At 61.6% G+C, this 17,115-nt stretch overlaps 1 protein-coding gene across 1 annotated transcript; it reads left to right on the top strand.

Moving 5' to 3' along the window:
- Positions 1-8,421: 8,421 nt before the first annotated feature.
- RNF44 (ring finger protein 44) lies at positions 8,422-15,074 on the top strand. Its single transcript, XM_053991061.1, is given in 14 exon segments — positions 8,422-8,459; positions 8,461-8,624; positions 8,627-8,811; positions 8,813-8,861; positions 11,439-11,619; positions 12,005-12,221; positions 12,729-12,896; positions 13,070-13,246; positions 13,431-13,592; positions 13,670-13,794; positions 13,961-14,048; positions 14,189-14,310; positions 14,401-14,500; positions 14,710-15,074. Coding segments are annotated over 14 exon segments (1,839 nt in total). The 3' UTR covers positions 14,773-15,074.
- The last annotated feature ends 2,041 nt before the right edge of the window (positions 15,075-17,115 follow it).

Here is a 17,115-nt window from a genome sequence, read left to right as displayed (position 1 = left end):
GCGCGGAGGGGGCGGATGGCCGGCGCGGGCGGAGGTGGCGGCTGCCGGGGCATTGGGGCTCGGGGAAGCGGCCGCAAAGCGCAGCCAGGCCCGGTGCAGCCGCAGGGCGGTGGGAGGAGCCCCCGCTGCTGGGGGAGCCCCGCGGGGACAGGGGGGCAGCGGGGAGGGAGCCGGAGCGCTGCTGCCCATGGGGGCTCTCCGAGCCTGCCCCGGCCGGAGCCCCTTCTTGGGGTCTCCCGCGACCCCGGCCGGGTGGGAGTCAGGGGCTTCTGCTGAGCCTGGTTGTTTGGCTTCAGTCAGGGGCTTCTGACTGGCTGTGTCCTCGTCCCACTTGGCACCTCGCGGTGTCCCGTCCGCCGTTCCCCCGGATCCGGTAAACTGTGCCAGCTCGGGGCAAGCTCCGGCGTGGGATAGGGGACGGGAGGGGAAGTGGTGAAACTCTTCGGAAAGTTGTCCCTGGAGAGGAGGTAGGAAACAAATGAGGCCGAGGTGACGGGGTGGGGGTAGTGGCACCGGGGGTGGTGGCAGTGGTACAAGCCGTGCCGCCGGCCCGGCAGGATCTGTGCTGGCAGCGTGGGCTGAGTGTCCCACGGAGGACGTGTGGGACCACATTGCGGGCAGCTGGGATGCTCTCCCGGGCAGGAGTTGAGCTCTGTGGCTAGGCAGGTGCTGTTCCTCCGTCTGGGGACAACCCCTCTTCCCAGGAGCGTGGCTCTGTTTTGTGCTGGTACCTTGTCCACCAGCTCTGCACCGGCCCCCGTGCTCCAGCACAACTGGCTGTGTGTGCCTGCCGCTCCAGACATCATCCTTGCGCTTGCCTTCTCGCTGTCCTGTGCCAGTGCCTTGCTCTGTCCCTCTATCACCTGCGCCCATGTCGGCTCTGATGCCCCAGGACCTCGAGGCCCCCCTCGAGGTGGGGTTTTGTGCCCCGGGGAGATGCGCAGGGCAGAGCCCGGCGGGGCAGGGGGGTCCCCGGGGCCAGGCAGGAGCCCCGGGAGGAGGAGCAGCTGTCGGAGGAGAGCCGGCTGCGTCTGATGTCACTGCGGTGCATGGTGGGTAATTATGCACGTTGCAATGAAAATAATAAGGCCGGCTCCATAGTGGTGTCTAAAAATACTGCTAATGCGGAGTGCCTGCTGGGCGCCTTTGTTTGTCACCTTTGGGTGTCTGCTCTGGGGCTGGCCGGGTGGAGCAGTGGGTTAGGTTTAGCAGATGAAATATGGCCCCTCCATACCCCCCCCACAATGGGACACGGTGCCAGTGGAGACAGGGCAGGTGTTGGCATGGGAGGTGAGGCAGAAGGCACCTGTGTGTGTTTGGGAGGTTCCAGTGCTACCTCCGTGCACGGAGCCATGCAAGGAGTCTCGGTGGGATAGCAAGGCTTTGTTCCCCTAGCCTAGCTTGGAGCTAGGCATTCTCCAAGTGGTGGAGAGAAATCTGTCCTGATATCCCCTGGCAAGTTCCAGCTGGTTCGAGTACAGATCAGGATTTGGGCCCTGGTGGTGTGGTCTGTCCATTACTGGCATTGTGTGGCCAGGGCAGAGCTCACTGGAGCTGGGGCTGCCACCATGGTGTGTCCTGGTACTGACGGGACTCAGACTGTGGCAACTTGCTGTGCTCTGGCTGTGCAAAGCTGGGAGGGAGGAAGGGATATGCCCCTGGAACAGAGGGAAATTATGTGATAGGTGCTGGGGGGCACCTGGGTGCTGGCTTAAGGGCTGCCCAGCACTCTGATGTCCATTCCGTGGGTTCTGCCTAGATGCTCTCGGTGCAGCTCTGGCTGCTGCTGTGGTCCCTCCATCTGCTGCCAGGCACTGGAAGCTCCTGCTGCTGTGGAGGGAGAGGCTTGCAGGGGTGGCAAGAGCCATCTGGCTGGCAGGCTGGCAGGGGGAAGGTGTTGTGTGGCAGGGCAGCAGCAGAGGGCTGGGAAGGGCGGGAAACACTGAGCCCGTGTGCCTGGGTCTCAATGACGAGTCTCTTCCGCATTGTGTGCAGGGAGGTCAGAGAGGTGGCGGCTGCTCTTGGTTCCCAGCTGGTGCTTGTGGTGGGCTCTGACTCCAGCTGTCAGCTGTGGGAGCTGAGCCTTGTCCCTCTTCACTGTGGAGCAAACAGGGAGATGTCACCCTGCTGGCTTGCTGGGCTGCTTCGCCTTTAGGGTCATGGCTGCGTTCTTGGGGCCCTTCACTGGAGAGGGAGTGTCGCTGCTGCCTCTGTTCTTGCCAGGTGCACACTCTGACCTCTGAAGCCACGCATAGCAGTGGTGTTCCCCTGAGCAGTGAAACACACTGTCCCTACCTGCTGGGCTGTGTGGCTCCCTTTGGTGAGTGAGGAACAAGGAATGGGGTAGGAGACTTTGCAAATCCCATTGATCCACACCATGGAAGCTGTGTGTTTGCATCTGCCTGTCCAGGACCAGGGCCCTGTGAGGGGAATTGATCAAGCTGTAAAACCTAGAGCCAGCTAATGAAATAGGGACTATAGATTTTTATTTTAAATGGAAGAGAGTTTAGGAGAGATTTAATTATCCTTGGTTTATGGACCTGTTAGAGGAATGAAATAACAGCTGGCAGGTAAGGGCTGGGTTTTAGCTCACAGCACTTTTCTCCCAGGTTGTCTGCAGAACTGCTCAAGTCCTGCCACCCAGGGTAGAGTGGGGAATGATGTAAAGTCACTCGGAGCAGAGTTAGACGGGGTGAAGTCCTGCTTATCCTGCTGGGTGTCCCTGCTTCCTGCTGGGCGTACGTGTTCTGAAGTAGCAGAGGGGCTGGCCCTGGGCAATTGGGGCTGGTGTAAGAACAGCTGTCCTTGGTCCCTGGGGCTTGGTGTGGGCCGGTCCTTGTGCTAGTGGACAGCAGAGAGTTCAGGAGCCCTGTACTCACTGGGCTGTCTCCCTCTAGGTGTCATTTTCCTGGGGCTGTGGGCACTGAGCTCTCACTGACTGTCATGTACCTGCGCAGTGTGTGGAGTTTGTAAAGGAGAGCTGCAGAGCGCTGGGATTTGCTGGGCTCAGCTGTGTGTTGGACACAAGCTGTAACGCTGTCACTACAGCCACTCCTCCTGTGTGCATCCACTCCACTGTCACGTGAGGCCGGCCGCGGGGCACGGCTCGGGAGGTGGTGGTGGCAGGCGGCACGGCGCTGGTTTTCAGCAGAAAAACCTGGCTTCTGGATGCTTTTGGGGTTTTCACCTCTTTATTGAGGAGCTGGGGCACAACATTTTCCCATGATCCCTTGTCTCCCTGCTTGGATCAGTCTGGAGAAACATGGTTTATCACCTGCTGTGTGTGGGTAATTAGTTGGCCAAGGGGTTTGTGTACCCACCTTGCAGGCACAGCCTGTAGGGTGCCAGTCTGATGTGTCCAGAGGCTGCTAAAACATCCAAGGAAGCTGCTGGTGTTGGGGAGCTCTCCCAGAGCCCTCTGACATTGATGCAGGAACTTGGGAGAGGCAAGCCTTGAGCCCCGCGGTCATGGAGCTCCATGAGGATGTTGCGTGGCTGCCTGAGACAGGTCAGTTCCAGAGGGGAGCGGTGTGGATCTGTGCTGTCGGCTCACAAGGGTGTTGGGAGAAGCCAGCCTTGGCTGGCTGCTGACTGAGAGCCTGCTGACTCTGTGGGCAGCAGAGCTGCACCATGGTGCTTATCCTTTCCTCCACCCTTGCACCTGCAAATCCTCAGTGTTTCAGGGCAGGAGCTGTTTCCTGGAGGGCACAAGCAGACCATAGATCCCATGTCCAGTGTGGCATATATGGGTTTTCTGGAGTGGGGTGGTTTGGGAGGGCTCCACACTTTGCTCTGTGCATGGCAGAGGATGAGGTTGAGCAGTGTCCCCAACAAGCAGTGCTCGTTGCAGGCCTTGGGAATATTATTTTCCAGCTGCAGGCTGGTCCCTGGAGACCTGCTCTCACTGGCTTCAGAACTGTAGTTCTGGGTCTTCCTTGGCTACCCTGGAAAGCAGGATGAGGGTTTTTAGTTCAGCCGTGCAGAGCAGAGGACTGGCCTGCAGTGTGTTAGGAGCTGCTTTCTCTCAGCCTGTGAGAGCCTGTGTCTTGGTGATCCAGGCCTCTGGCATCTCTCGCTGTTGCCCCTGGGAAGGGAGGGCCCATGTTCTGGTCCTTCTTCCCCCAGGCCTGGCAGTGCTGAGGCACGGTCCCCTCCGGCAGGTTGTCTTTTCCCTGCCGTGCTGGTGGAGCTCCCTAGCTGCGTTTGCATTTTGAGTGTCTTAGTTGGTTTTCTCTCCATGCCTGTGCTTTGGGAAACTGGTGAACAATAAAAATCTGCCGTTGAGAGCTGTAGCAGAGGTCAGGCAGCTCCTGTGCCCCAGGCTGCTCTCTTGTCACCACAGTTGCGCTTTGTGCGCGGGGGCTGTCAGCTTGAAAGTCATGTTTTTGCTCTTAAAACCAACCTCAGGCACTGGTGTGGGGTTCTCTGAGTGATGTACAGGGACATATTGCAGCAAATCTCCTTTGCACTTAGGGTAGTGGTCACTTCCTGTTTTGGTGCATCTTGTATGCAGCCTCTTGGCAAATTTTTAATCAAGGACAAAGGAGGGTAAATGGTTGCTGAAAATCATGAGTTTCTTTGAGCTCCTCTCTGAAAATGATCGTTGCAGGTTGTTGGTGTCCCTGCAGGCTTCTTAAAATGCAAAACAAACCACCCAGCCCAACTTCCTGACTGTCACTAGCGCTTTCAAGAGACGCTTCGTTTTGCTGAGTGGTAACGAAACTGCTCTTTGACATCCACCAGCTCCTGGCTCTGCCTGTATCCCTTTGCAGGAGCTGCTCTGACTGAGCGCAGTGGAGAGCAGTGGGGAAGGTGTCTGGAGCCTGGCCCCTCCTGCCCTCGGCCACTCACTTGGCACATGCCATTAACACTGTCTACAGCATGTAGACTGCAGGCTGGACTCCGAGAGATGCTTGTGGAGAGGCGACAGATGAGCTAGGGACTTCAGGGATGCTGTGTGGAGAAGGGAAAGATGAGTGATCCCTCCTCCCTGTGCTGGCTCTGTCCCAGGAGAGACTGGGTCTGGTTTAGGAAAGGGCTTTCTGAAATGTGAACTAAAAGTGAAGGGCAGAGGAGTATAGAGTCCTGAAGAGCAGTGTCTCATAGTAGGAAGGAAAGGAAGGACCAGGGGGGCTAGCCAGGCAGCAGGTTGGGGATGGACATAGTGGCATTTGCTCTTTTCCTCCCACCTATGTGTAACTGAGCTGTTGAAAGTGGCTGCTGCAAGATGCCTGGGCAGACAGAGGTGTGTGTAGTTCAGCATGCTTCTGTTCAGGGGAGAAGAGGCCACCCAGGAGAGAGGAGGACACAGCCCATTCCTTGATGCTGCTGAACTACAGAGGTGGCCAAGCTGGATCCAGTTGCTGCACCTGCAGCCTTCTGGTCATGCTATTCAGGTCGTGCTGGAGTTTCTAGGGCAAATGAAGGAAGGTGGAGATCTCTGCAGATTATTTACCCTGTCCTAAGGAAAGGATGGCTTGTTACAAGCTTACTGTTTATCTGTGTTCACTTGGCTTTGAACTTGCTGGATGGTGTCACTTGGGGTAGGTGTCAGGTGTGGATGCTGCCTCTGAGGTCTTGGCTTGCTACAGGCTCTGGCTCTTGGGGAGGAAGGTGCTGCTAGTTCTCCCTCTGCAGTGCAGCTCAGCCATGCTATTAGACATCAGAGAATCCACGTGGGAGAGATCGACAGGAAACTGGGCGTTATCAGTTCCGCTGCCTGTGCAGCTACTCGCTCCTCATGTCAGCATCCTCCACGTGTGTATGGCTGGAGGCGTTTGATGGGAGTGCTGTCAGCCCGGGGGTGGGAGTGGGTGGCGTGTGATCACGGCGGAGGCGTCCTGCCTCCACTGCCAGTGAACTCAGTTCCACCGGGTGTGTGGAGCAGGGAGGGAGCTCCTTGCTCCCCCATCTCCACTGTGAAGAAGCACTTCACCCTGCTGATGTTGGGGTGTCCCATGTCCTCTGGTGTTTGTGTTGGGCCTTGGATAGGGTAGGGACACTCCTGCTGCTCCTCCCTCCCTGCAGTCTGAGAGCTTCTGTGTTTTTGGTGCCAGTTTCTTCACGCTTTTTTCCTAGGCTCTGGGGAGAAAAGAGTAGGATCTTGGGCCTCTTTCTCTCCCTGGACTTGTGTGAGAGGCCCAGGAGAATGTGGAGGTGAAGCATTGGCACGCTGAGTGTTGGGGAGAGCACAGGGCAGACCAAGCCTTCAGTGGGAGATGTGCTCTCACCACTGGATCACCCTGGCTAATCCTGTATCAGACCTGACCTATATATGGGGCAAGGGAGGTGGCATGTCTGTGGCAGCAGATGGTCTCTTAAAGAGCCTGGGCTCAGGGAGACTTCGTCCTGCTGGCCCCTGGCTATCCTTAAGGAAAGGATGGGCCACCTGTCGGCTGTAGAGCATCCAGGTTCAGCCTGAGCAGCCCCTGCACGTAGAGAGCTATCTAAAGCTTACGGGCTGTCCCAGGCGTGTCACAAGTCTCTGTGGCTGGACTGGGATCCCTTGTCCTGGCCCAGAAGCATTGACCAGCCTTACCCAGCCTTGCTGTAGCATCTTTTGGGCCCCTCACATGGCTTTTCAGGTAGAGCTCTGTACTTGGAGCAGTGTGATGTTGGAGTCTGTGTGCATGGCTGTGTCCCTGAGACAGTGTGGGCAGAGCTGTTTCCACACACACACTCTGATCCTGTGGCTGGATGTGTGGTGCCCCGTCCTCACTGGGCACAGCCATGTGCAGTGTGGCTGTGCCAGGGGAATGATCCAGCCTGGCTGGGCAGGGAGCGTGAGCAGCGTGTGAGCTGCGTTCCATCGATGGCTTCTCCTGATGCCGTCCTGAGGACATCAATAGCTGCTGCCTACGGGGAAGCTGGTGATGCTGGAGCGGGTCTGGAGGGAGTGTCTGCACAGATATCCACCATCTGTGGCCTCTGCCTGCTGCCAGTGCTCTGCCCAGGATCAGACCGTGTCCTGGCAATCCTGTGAAGGCGCAGTGCTACCTCTGCCTACAAACAATGGCAAGGTCAAAGGACAGAGTGCTGTTTTCCTTCGCTTCCCTGTAGTCCCGGGCTCCTGAAGCAAAGAGGTTGTAGTGGAACAGACCTGGAGGGTGGTTGTTCAGGTTTGGGCTGATTCAATGCTTTGGCTCTTCCTGCTGGAGTTCTTGCTTGAGTGCGTGGCTCTGACACCATCATAGGTCTGCCTTGCTGTGCTGCCTTCCTGTCCTGTGTGTCCCCTACCATGGGGACAGAAGCAGTTGGCCGTGGTGCTACAGAGGTAGAGGGATCTTGCCCCAGAATGCTGTATGTCCCGGAGGATCCTTGAGCCTGGTGTAATTCCTCCTGCACGCCTGGATTTGGGGTGAAGAGGTGAGAGCCTTGAGAGGGCCCTGAAGGGACCTGGGCACAGGGCTGAAATCTGGCAAAGCTGAATCCGACTGCTCATCGCAACAATGAGCTACTGAATTGTTAAATCGTCAGTCTGAGGTTTTCTTTGAAAGGGGTGATGCTACAAATTAATTAGCTCCCTTTTGGTTGTTAGCACTTTAAAGCCCAGCTGTCAGGGGAGGGCTGGTTTATAGGCATTACATCAGGGCTGCCGGCTGGCTCGCTCGCCTACCTGGGAATTTCTAAGTGTGCGTTGTAACCGGGGGAAATTTGGCTCTGATGCAGCATCTGGCGCTCAGTGAAGCTGCTGCGATGTGCTGTTCTGAGCACGGGGATTTGACTGGTGCCTGAGCGGTGCTGCTGGGGCACACGGGGAGCCGGTGGCTCGGCCTCTTGGTGTGCAACTCCCGGGGAGCCGGTGGCTCTGCCTCTCGGCATCCAGCTCTCAGCGTTAGCCACCAGCCGGGTGACTCGCTCAGGTGAGCTGCAGGTGTGCAGGAGATGGGCCGAGGAGTTCCTGCTTCTTGCTTAATTAATGTGAGGGAATAGGAGGCTTTTCTGAAGCAAAAGGGGCTTTTCTGGTGCGTAAAAGTTTGAACTGGCTACAGATGCCCTGGGAGAGCTGTCGGTGCGGGCAAAGGGTTCGATGTCCTAAGCGGGAGGGGAGTAGCTCCTCCGTGCTCCCGTCGGAGCGCAGAAGGTGGTGGGGAGCTGAGCCCCTGCTTCCCCACCCCCGGGTTTTTCTGTCCACCAGCACAGAAGCACGGCGACTTCCGGGCACACGGGACTGCCGTCCCCGCGGCCCAGCGGGCCCACGGAGCTGCCAGCCCGGTGAGCAGGGGCCCGGGAGTGATGCGGGGACACAGCCGCAGGTACGGTGCCACCAGCCTTAAGGCCTGTCCCAGCGGGGCGAGGTGGCCGGTAGCGTCAGCAGGCCGCTTGAGAGGGGCGGTGGATGCCCGGTGCCCTCGGTTCTGGGCCCACCTCGGCGGTTCGGGACGGGGGTCGCTGCCCCGCGTGGCGGCCCCGCGCTCCAAGATGGCTGCGGACCGTGACACGCCTGGTCACGTGGGACGCGCGCGCGCCGCGCCGCCCCCCCCCCCCCCCCCGGTGCCCCCGGCCGCCCCCCTCTGTCCCCCCCCCGCGGCAGCCGCGCGCGCCCCCGGTGCCCCCGAGCGCTGTGACTCGGTCCGGTGCGTCCCGCCGGTTCTTAAAGGGACAGGCACCCCCCCGCGCACCCCGGCCCGCCGCGGCCGCCCCGCGCCGCGGAAAACAAAGAGGCACCGGAAACAGCGGCGGCGGGGAGGGGGCCGGCCCGGCGGGAGGCGGGCGGGAGGGAGGGAGGGGAGGGCCGGCGGCGGGCCGGCGGGGGGGGGGGGGCAGGCCCGGGCCCGGCGTCGGCGAACAAAGAGCGGCGGGAGGGAGGGGGCGGGGGCGCCGCAGCGGCACCGGAGCGGCGGCCCAGGCTATCGGTGCAGGTACGTGCGGGCCGGGGGGGGCGGGAGCGGGGCGGGGGCGGGGGCCGGCCCCCGGACCCCCGACAGCACCTGCCCCGGGCGGCGGCGGCGGGGTCCGGCGGCCGCCTTTGTTATTGCTTTTGTTTGGCGCCGAGCACATGGCCCCGGAGCGGCCGCTCTTAAAGCCACAGATCCGCACCGGCAGAGCTCCGCGGCGGGGGGCGCGGGCTGGGGTGCGCTCCCGGCTGCCGGTGGCCGCGGTGCCTCCCCGGGGTGCTGCACGGTGGGGCGCTCCGTCGGTGCGCTCCGGGTTGTGCTGCTCGCCCCGCCGTGCGCCGCCGTCCCGGACACCGAGGGTCGGCTTTGGGTCGGGTCTGGGGGTGGGGTTGGGAGTCGGGGTCGTCCTTCCGAAGGGGCTGCCGGTGCGGCGGAGACAGCGGTGACCCCGCTCCCGGGGGAGCTGGCGGCGTCCGCCTGGGAACGGCGGGGAAGGGGCTACGGGAGAGCTCGGGGTGCCGGGACAGAGCCGGAGGTGGGTGGCAGCGGGGTGGCAGGACCCCCAGGGCGGGCGGCTCCGCCGGCAGCCCCGGAGCCCGGCTGTGCCCGAGCAGATGGCACCGGGCGTGAGCGCTGGCGCGCTGCTAACTTTGTTCTCGGCGGGGCTCGGGAGCCGCCTCCCCCCGCCCTTCCGAGGGGCTGCGGGACCGTGATCTCCTTCGTTTCGGAGCTGCGGTGGCCTCCGCGGGGTCACGGTCACCCTGCTCGGAGTGGCCGCTGGCTTCCAGCCACGGGTGCGGAGGGAGCCGGGTGTGCCCGCTTGGGACAGGAGGGTGGGTACCTTACGGGTGCAGCTTGTGGCAGAACGAGGGCCTGGCCAGCACTGTTCTCCAAGTCAGGGGTGCCGTCCTGCCTCGGGATGCCATCCTGGGGTTCCGGGAGCGCAGGCAGCCCTCTGCTCTGGAGGTCCCAGGAACAGGCGAGCCCCTGTATGGCTTCAGTGTTCCTCTGCGGACATGCTGCCCATCCCCAAGCCCATTGCTGTGGTGCCTGGTCTGGAAGGTGCCCGCTGGATCACACAGGGCCTTGGCACCACGTGTGCTCCAAGAGTGAGGATGTGGACCTGGAAGCAGTAACACCTCAGGGAGGCTTCTTTAGAGTGGGGCTAAAGCTGTATTGTTGCTGCATTCTGGCTCCCAGCCCACTTAGGGGCATATTGCAGCCGGGCAGAGCTTCAAGGTGGGCAGAATAAACTCCCTGTGGAAGGAACGTCCTGGTCAGGCACACCCCCTTCCCTGGTGACAGTCACAGGCTGGTTCTGGGAGGGCTCAGCCTGTGGCTTTTGCCTTTCTTCTTCCTTTTTTCTACCAAAACAAAGAAATTTGCTTTCAGCTTCCACAGTAGTGTGGAAATGAAGGTGAGGTTAATAAGAGACTTGTGTGTGGCACTGAACTTGTCCCAGTGGTTGTTGATAGCCATTACCCAAAAGTGACATTGCAGCTTCTCCCTGCTGGGCTGAGATCCCCCTGCTGAGCAGCATTCCCTTGGCTCCAGGTCCCCGGAGTGTCTTTCCTGTCCCTGGTGTGTCTTTGCCATGGGCACTGAGGAGGAGGTGGAGCTGAAGAAGCTGCTTTGGGGGGGACCTCACCAGCCTGCAGTGAGCTGGATTTAGGGGCGTGTGGGCTGCGGTGCCAAGGCCATGGCTGCTGCCTGATGCTGTGGAGGCCGAAGGAAGCTGGGCAATGGAAGGGTACCCAGGGAGGATCTTGGAAACACATGGAGGCAAGGAAGGCTGTTTTGGGACCTGGGAAAGCAGAGCCTGGGGAAGCCCAGCCCCAAATGCAGATGTCTCCTCTGTGCAGTGTCAGGGTTCATTTGGGCTGAGGGGTTGAGCTGTGTCCTGGGAGCTCTGGTGCAGGAACACCAGTCAGGCTGGGTGTAGGAGGGGAGATGGGGCAGGGCCAGGGCAGTGTTCCCACTGTCCCACTGCCTTGGGGAGCATCTGGGAGAGCAGAGCTGCCTCCCTGGCTTCAGCACAGCCCATGCTTGTCCCCTACTCAGTAGGGATGTGTGGCTGTGCTCTGTTTGCAGCAGGGAGTTGACAGAGAAGGGCCATGAGCCCTGCTGCCACCACCAGCCCCTGTGCTGGTCTCTGGGGTAGCAGTGTCACTCCAGAGTAGGATGTGCAGGAGCTCAGTAACAAAGAGCACCCCCCAGAGCAGCATCAAGGATCTGCTGGAAACTCTCCAATGCCATGCTCAGGCTCCCTGTTGGCCGGTGAGCAGGCTGGGATGCTGCCACAGCCACAGGGCTCTTCATCACTTTCTTTCCTCTGTGCCAAAAATAAGTCTTTCTCTCTCTTTGTGTTGTGCATGGGAGGTGACTCTGGCCGTGAAGGGGAGGAACAGTAACAAGGCAGTTGGGGACAGGCTCTTCCTAGCCCCTCTCAGGGCCGTATTCAGGCTCAGGAGATGGGGTGGGTGCAGCTCAAGGCGGAGGAGCAGGATGAGCTCCAGCTATGAGCATCACCATCCTTGTGAGGATGGAGCAGCAGCCTGAGCGGTGGCGGGACAGTGCCATGACCCGCTGTCCCTCTTGCAGAATTCAAGGTGCTGGTGTCTTGCCCTGCCTGGAGCCTGAGGTCCCGTGTGCCCATCCGCCTCCCGACGTCACCAATGCGACCATGGGAACTGGCAGTGAATAGGCGGCCGCCCTCTGCCCCTTTTGCCCAGCGCCGTTTCTCGGGGGGACCCTGCAGCAGCCCCGACCACCTCCGGCGAAGGTACGGGCTGCAGGGTGGTGCGGAGCCCCGTCCCCTGTGGCACACGGGGTTGTGGGGCCGGTTCTCTGGTTCTGCTGGGGCAAGGCACCGGCTCCCAGTGGGGCTTGGGGGGCATTGATAGGGAAGCACATCCACCTGGCCCAGATGAGGGGTCCCTGGGGAGCAGGGGTCCTTTTTATGCTGCGGACACCGAGAGGGCACTTGCAGGGTGAGCAGAGAAGCTGGTTCTGGAGCTGTCCAGCCTGATGTGGCCTGGCACAATGCCCTAAGCATCTCACTCTGGGCTGGCACTGATCCTCCTGTAGCCATCCTGCCTGGGGCTGTGGTGCCCCTCTGGCCTGGGGGGTCACTCGTGCTCTGTTTCTCTTCTGCGGTGGCCCCACAGCCCCTCTGCCAGGCGTCAGTGGGGACGACGCGATCGACCTCTGGCAACCCTGCTGGGCCAGGATGAGCCCCAGGTGCACCCTGCCTTCCCCCAGCAGCCGCACATCCCTGTAGATGAGCCCCGCGCCTACGCTCTTCCCAGCACGCCGCCACGAATGCTTCACCCAGCCTCTCACCCACCCCACCAGAACCCATTCATGGTGGATCTGCATGACCAGGTAGGTGCTGCAGCCCCAGCCCCGCTCCTAAGTGTGATCCTGTGGTGTTCCTCGGGCTGTTGTCTGGAGTGGTGACATGTCCTTGGGTCCCCTCTGGCCACTTGCTGCTGGGATCACCCAGCCCTGAGCCTGCTGGTGCTCTGGTTCTCCGAGATTTAAATCTTAGGTTCCCTCTGCCTTCTGGGTATGTCCAGGGTGGTCCCTCCTCCCAGGGGCTAGGGACAGTCCCCTTGTAGGGTTGTTCATGTGACAACTGTTACCATAATCCATGGTAATGGTGATGTGTTGGAGGCTGTGTCAGCCTGTCTGTGTGGAGGAAAGAATGGCTCAAAACTCCCTCAAGTTGAGCCCTCACTCAGCCCGTCCCTCTGGCCACACCAGCAGGATGGGCATGCCAGGTGTTTTGTCCCAGTGCTGAGTGCCCAGCGTCCTGCTGTGACCCTGTCAGGAGAGGGACAGCTCAGATAGGGCTGTACCCTGACTGTGCCCTCGGCACCTTGTCCTTAGGTGCACCAGGGACCTGTCCCTCTCTCCTACACGGTTACCACCGTAACGACGCAAGGCTTCCCCATCCACGCTGGCCAGCACATCCCTGGGTGCAGCACCCAGCAGCTCCCAGCATGCTCAGTGATGTTCAGCGGACAGCACTACCCGCTCTGCTGCCTCCCACCCCCGGTGAGTCACAGCAGGGGACGCCTGGGGACAGCCTGGGCTGTGAGTGCCCAGAGGTTGTCTGGGTACCCAAGCCCAGTGTAGTGCAAGTTTCTGGGAGTACAGGGTCCTTTGGAGGCCCTGGGGAGGGGGCAGGGGTGTCTGACCCTTCTTTTTCTCTCCATCTCTCCCCACAGCTGATTCAGGCATGTGCCATGCAACAACTTCCCGTCTCCTACCAGACATTCCCCCCCATCATCTCCAGCGACCATTACATCCTGCACCCACCCCCGCCGCCAGTGCCCCCCCACCAGCCGCCCCACATGGCCCCCCTGGGGCAGTTTGTACCTCTCCAAGCCCAGCATCCACGTATGGTGAGTTGGGGTGGAGGGACAGACTGGGGACGTGATGCACCCACCACCCTGGGGTCTTGTCCTTCTGCAACCCTGCGGGTCTAAGCTGGGGGTGGTGGCCAGGGTGCTCAGGGTGCCTCTGTCTTCATAGCATTGGGGAGGTGTAATTTGGGACGCTCCTCCCAGCCTGACTCTTTCCCCACAGCCTCTGCAGAGGATAGACAATGACGTGGACCTGCGAGGGGAGCAGCACCCCATCGCAGGCTTCACATACCCTCCGTCTCACCACGCTCCCACGCTGTCGCCCTCCATGCCGCTGCATTACCTCCCCCACGACCCGCTGCACCAAGAACTGCCATTTGGCGTGGTGAGTCCCCATCCTGGGGAGGGGTTGGGAACACTGTGGGGCTGGCACAACTCTGAGTGCCCCATGTCTCCCTGCAGCCATACCCCCATATGATGCCCCGGCGGCTGAACACCCAGCGGTACCGGCTGCAACAGGCGCTGCCCCCACCGCCACCCCCTCCGCCGCCTCCTCCCTACTATCCGAGCTTCCTGCCCTATTTCCTGTGAGTACTGGTGGGGATATTCCAGGATGAGTAGGGCAGGGATGGCACTGGGGATGAGGGCCACAGTGGCACTGTGTTGGCACAGGGGGCTCTTCCCCCTGGGGGGTGCCAGGGTGGACGTTGGGATTTACGGCCCCATGCTGACTGCCCTGTCCTTCCCCCCCAGTTCTATGCTTCCTGTGTCGCCAACGGCCGTGGGGCCCACGATCAGTTTAGACCTGGACGTGGATGATGTGGAGATGGAGAATTATGAGGTGTGTCTGCTTGGCTTCCTCATCATGATGGGATAGGAGAGCTGGGGGTTTGCTGATTGCTCTGCTGGGAGGGGGGAGCCTGGAGGGATGCTGTGCCAGGACAGGAGATGAGCTGAGCCGGCCTCTGCATCTCCCTCCAGGCACTCCTGAACTTGGCCGAGCGGCTGGGGGAGGCCAAGCCACGGGGACTCACCAAAGCAGACATCGAGCACCTCCCGTCCTACCGCTTCAACCCCGAGAGCCACCAGTCTGAGCAGACCCTGTGAGTGAGCTCGGGGTGCACATGGGGGGCCTGACGGGGGTCGGGGGCCGTGGCTGGCAGTGGGGCTGTACTGATGGCTGCTTCCCCCAGGTGCGTTGTGTGCTTCAGCGACTTTGAGGCCCGGCAGCTTCTCCGCGTCCTGCCCTGCAACCACGAGTTCCACGCCAAGTGTGTCGACAAATGGTTAAAGGTACTGCCTTGTGCCCCCTCTGGGGAGTGGGGTGGCTTCTTGGGATGCTGTGGGTATAGGGTGCTGTGCCTTTTGGGTGGCCTCAGTGCCCTGCACGCACTGGGAGCTGGGGCCGAGCACTGTGCAGGGCTGGATAAGGCACTTCTGGGATGTGGTTCCAGCCTTGCCAGTGGCGCCGCTCACTTGCCCCCGTCTCTCGTTGCCCACAGGCAAACCGCACGTGCCCGATCTGCCGGGCGGACGCGTCGGAGGTGCAGCGGGAGGCGGACTGAGGCTGGCGGGCGCTGTGCCGCACAATTCGCTAGAGGACAAGGACGCCGGGCTGGGGCGGGGGCTGCTGCCCGCTGCTAGGGCCTGACCCTGCGCTTACCCCCCCTCCCCAAAGCCTCTCCTCGGATGTGGTGAGCATTGAGCAGTCTGGGCTCCCGGCCAGCCCTCCTCCTCCCCGCCGGGGCACGGACTCAGCCGGACGCCTGCCCGCTGCGCTCCCAGGGCCCCGAATCGTGTTGTGCTGGAGGCGGGAGGTGCGTGGCCATGCCCTCTGCGCTCCAAAGACGCTGTTGTTGCTCCATCACTTTCCAGGTCTTTGTACTCTCCTAGGGAATTAGTGGTTTTTCCCTTTGTCACTATTTTTTTTTATGATAGTTTTTTTCCCCCTTGTTTCCTTTTCATTTCCGTCATGTTTTTGGTTCCTTGGCCGTTTGCCCTAGGGGCACGCAGGCGGCTCCTCCCCTCAGCGTTGCTCTCGGAGGACGCGGGGAGGAGAGAGGAAGGAGCACTGCGGGTTTGATGCCGGCAGCACCCCCGCCCCGGGGACAACTGGAGGAGGTGGCTGGCGGAGTTTGGCCAAGGTGGGACACCAGCAACCCCCCAGCGTGGCTGGGGCAGAAAGGCAGGAACACAGGAATGCCTCTGTCCCCGCTCCTGTGCGCAGCCTGGCACGGCCTCTCTCCTGCCTCGGCTGCCCTGAGGAGCCCCAGAGGGCTATGGCTGTTTGGGGGTCTTTCGCCAGTGGGAGGATGGTGCTGGCGCAGCCCTGGCCCCTCTCCCTGTTCATTCCCCTGTGCCTGGCCAGCGCAGCTCCCGGGGCCAGGCCATGTGGCATCCCGCAAGGCAGCCAAGCTTGAGGAGGGGACGCCAGCCTCGTCCTTAGGGCTTTGGGCACGTGGTGTCCCCGGTGTGCTGCCCGCCCCCGGCTCCTGCTCGTATCTCTGTCCCGACGACGTAAATCAAGGTAGCCCCGTGCCCCGTCCTGCTGGCTGGACGGCGTGGTTTCCCCGGCCGGTGGGCAGCGAGGGGCCGGCTGGGCTGCGGCCCCCAGAGCGGGGGGGGGGTTTTATTCATAACTTCGTGGAGTATTTTCAGTGCTACCCTGGCCTTGGCCCGGCTGGTGCGGGGGAAGCTGTGAGCGGTCCCCTTGCCACCGTATTCCCCCAGCCCCTGCAGGCGCTGGGGGAGAAGCCGCCACGCCGCCGCCCGGCTCCATCAATCCCGCGTGGCCGTTGTTTTGCATGATTAATTAGCGAGGAGGGTGACGGGAGGCGGTGGCAGGGGTGGTGGTGAGAGCACCGCCCTCCCCTCCTGGCGCGTCGCTGACGCCTGGGAGCTTCCGAGCGGACGCCAGCCCTATGTAAATGTTCACAAATATGCATGCATGTCTGACCAGCTTGGAACGTGGTCTTGGCTACGTCTAGCCGGCTGTGGGGTGAGGGGGGTGGGGAGAGGGGTTTTTGTGCTCAGCTGATACTGCCATGCACTGTACTGCACATGTCCGCAACGCCACAGCAGGACCGTGAGACTTTCAGGGCCGTCCCCGCGGGGTCCGCGCCCGCGGCGGCGGCGTGTGCAAGGGACCGGGGTGGGACGGGGCGGCTCCCCGCGGGGCGGGGGGCAGGCGCGGGGCTGGCCCCCGGCGGTGGCTCGGCCGGGTGCGAGGTGAGGGGCCGCGCCTGGCACATGGGGTGGGCACGGTGGTGTTCCCCCACGCTGAGGGCCAGAGGGCAGTGCCAGCCACCGGTGGGCCGGCCCCGGACGCTGCCCGGTCGGGCGCGGGGGGGGTGGCGAGCAGTGGGGGGCTACGGGCCAGCTCCCCCTCGCTGCCCTTTCCCACCTCTCCGGCGGCCGCCCTCTGTGCGGAGCATCGAGGCCAAGGGCCCCGGCCCGGCGCCACCCGCTCTGCCGTGGCACGGGCGCCGGCACCGCTGGGCTCGGTGCCCCTTGGGCAGGACCCCGGCCCCTTCCCCGTCCCTCACTCAGTGACAGATAACCAAAGGAGTCCCCGGCTTCGCGCCCCCGGAGACGCCCCCTCCTCCCCTCCCGCCCTCGCGCTGCCCAGGGAGCCAGGAAAGCCTTACGGTCCTTTGACGGCGACTCGAAAGCTCACAGCTCGTGTGCTGCAGAATTTATTCCAATGAGCAGCTAAAAGTATCATTTAAAAAAAAATAACAAAAAGAAAAAATGACAAAAAAAAAATACTAAAAAACAATTATTTAGGGTGTTTGTGATTGCTGACTGCGCTGTAGATACCACTGTTTACCAATGAATTCCTGTGGTGGGATAGTGGACTGTTTACTGTTCTATTATACCAGTCCCCGGGCCCTCCGGTGGGACCCCCG

The sequence above is a fragment of the Vidua macroura genome, chromosome 15 (assembly GCF_024509145.1).
Source record: "Vidua macroura isolate BioBank_ID:100142 chromosome 15, ASM2450914v1, whole genome shotgun sequence".
NCBI lineage: Eukaryota > Metazoa > Chordata > Aves > Passeriformes > Viduidae > Vidua > Vidua macroura.
Note: the sequence above shows the minus strand (reverse complement) of the source record. Positions and strands in the feature narration are given on the sequence as shown.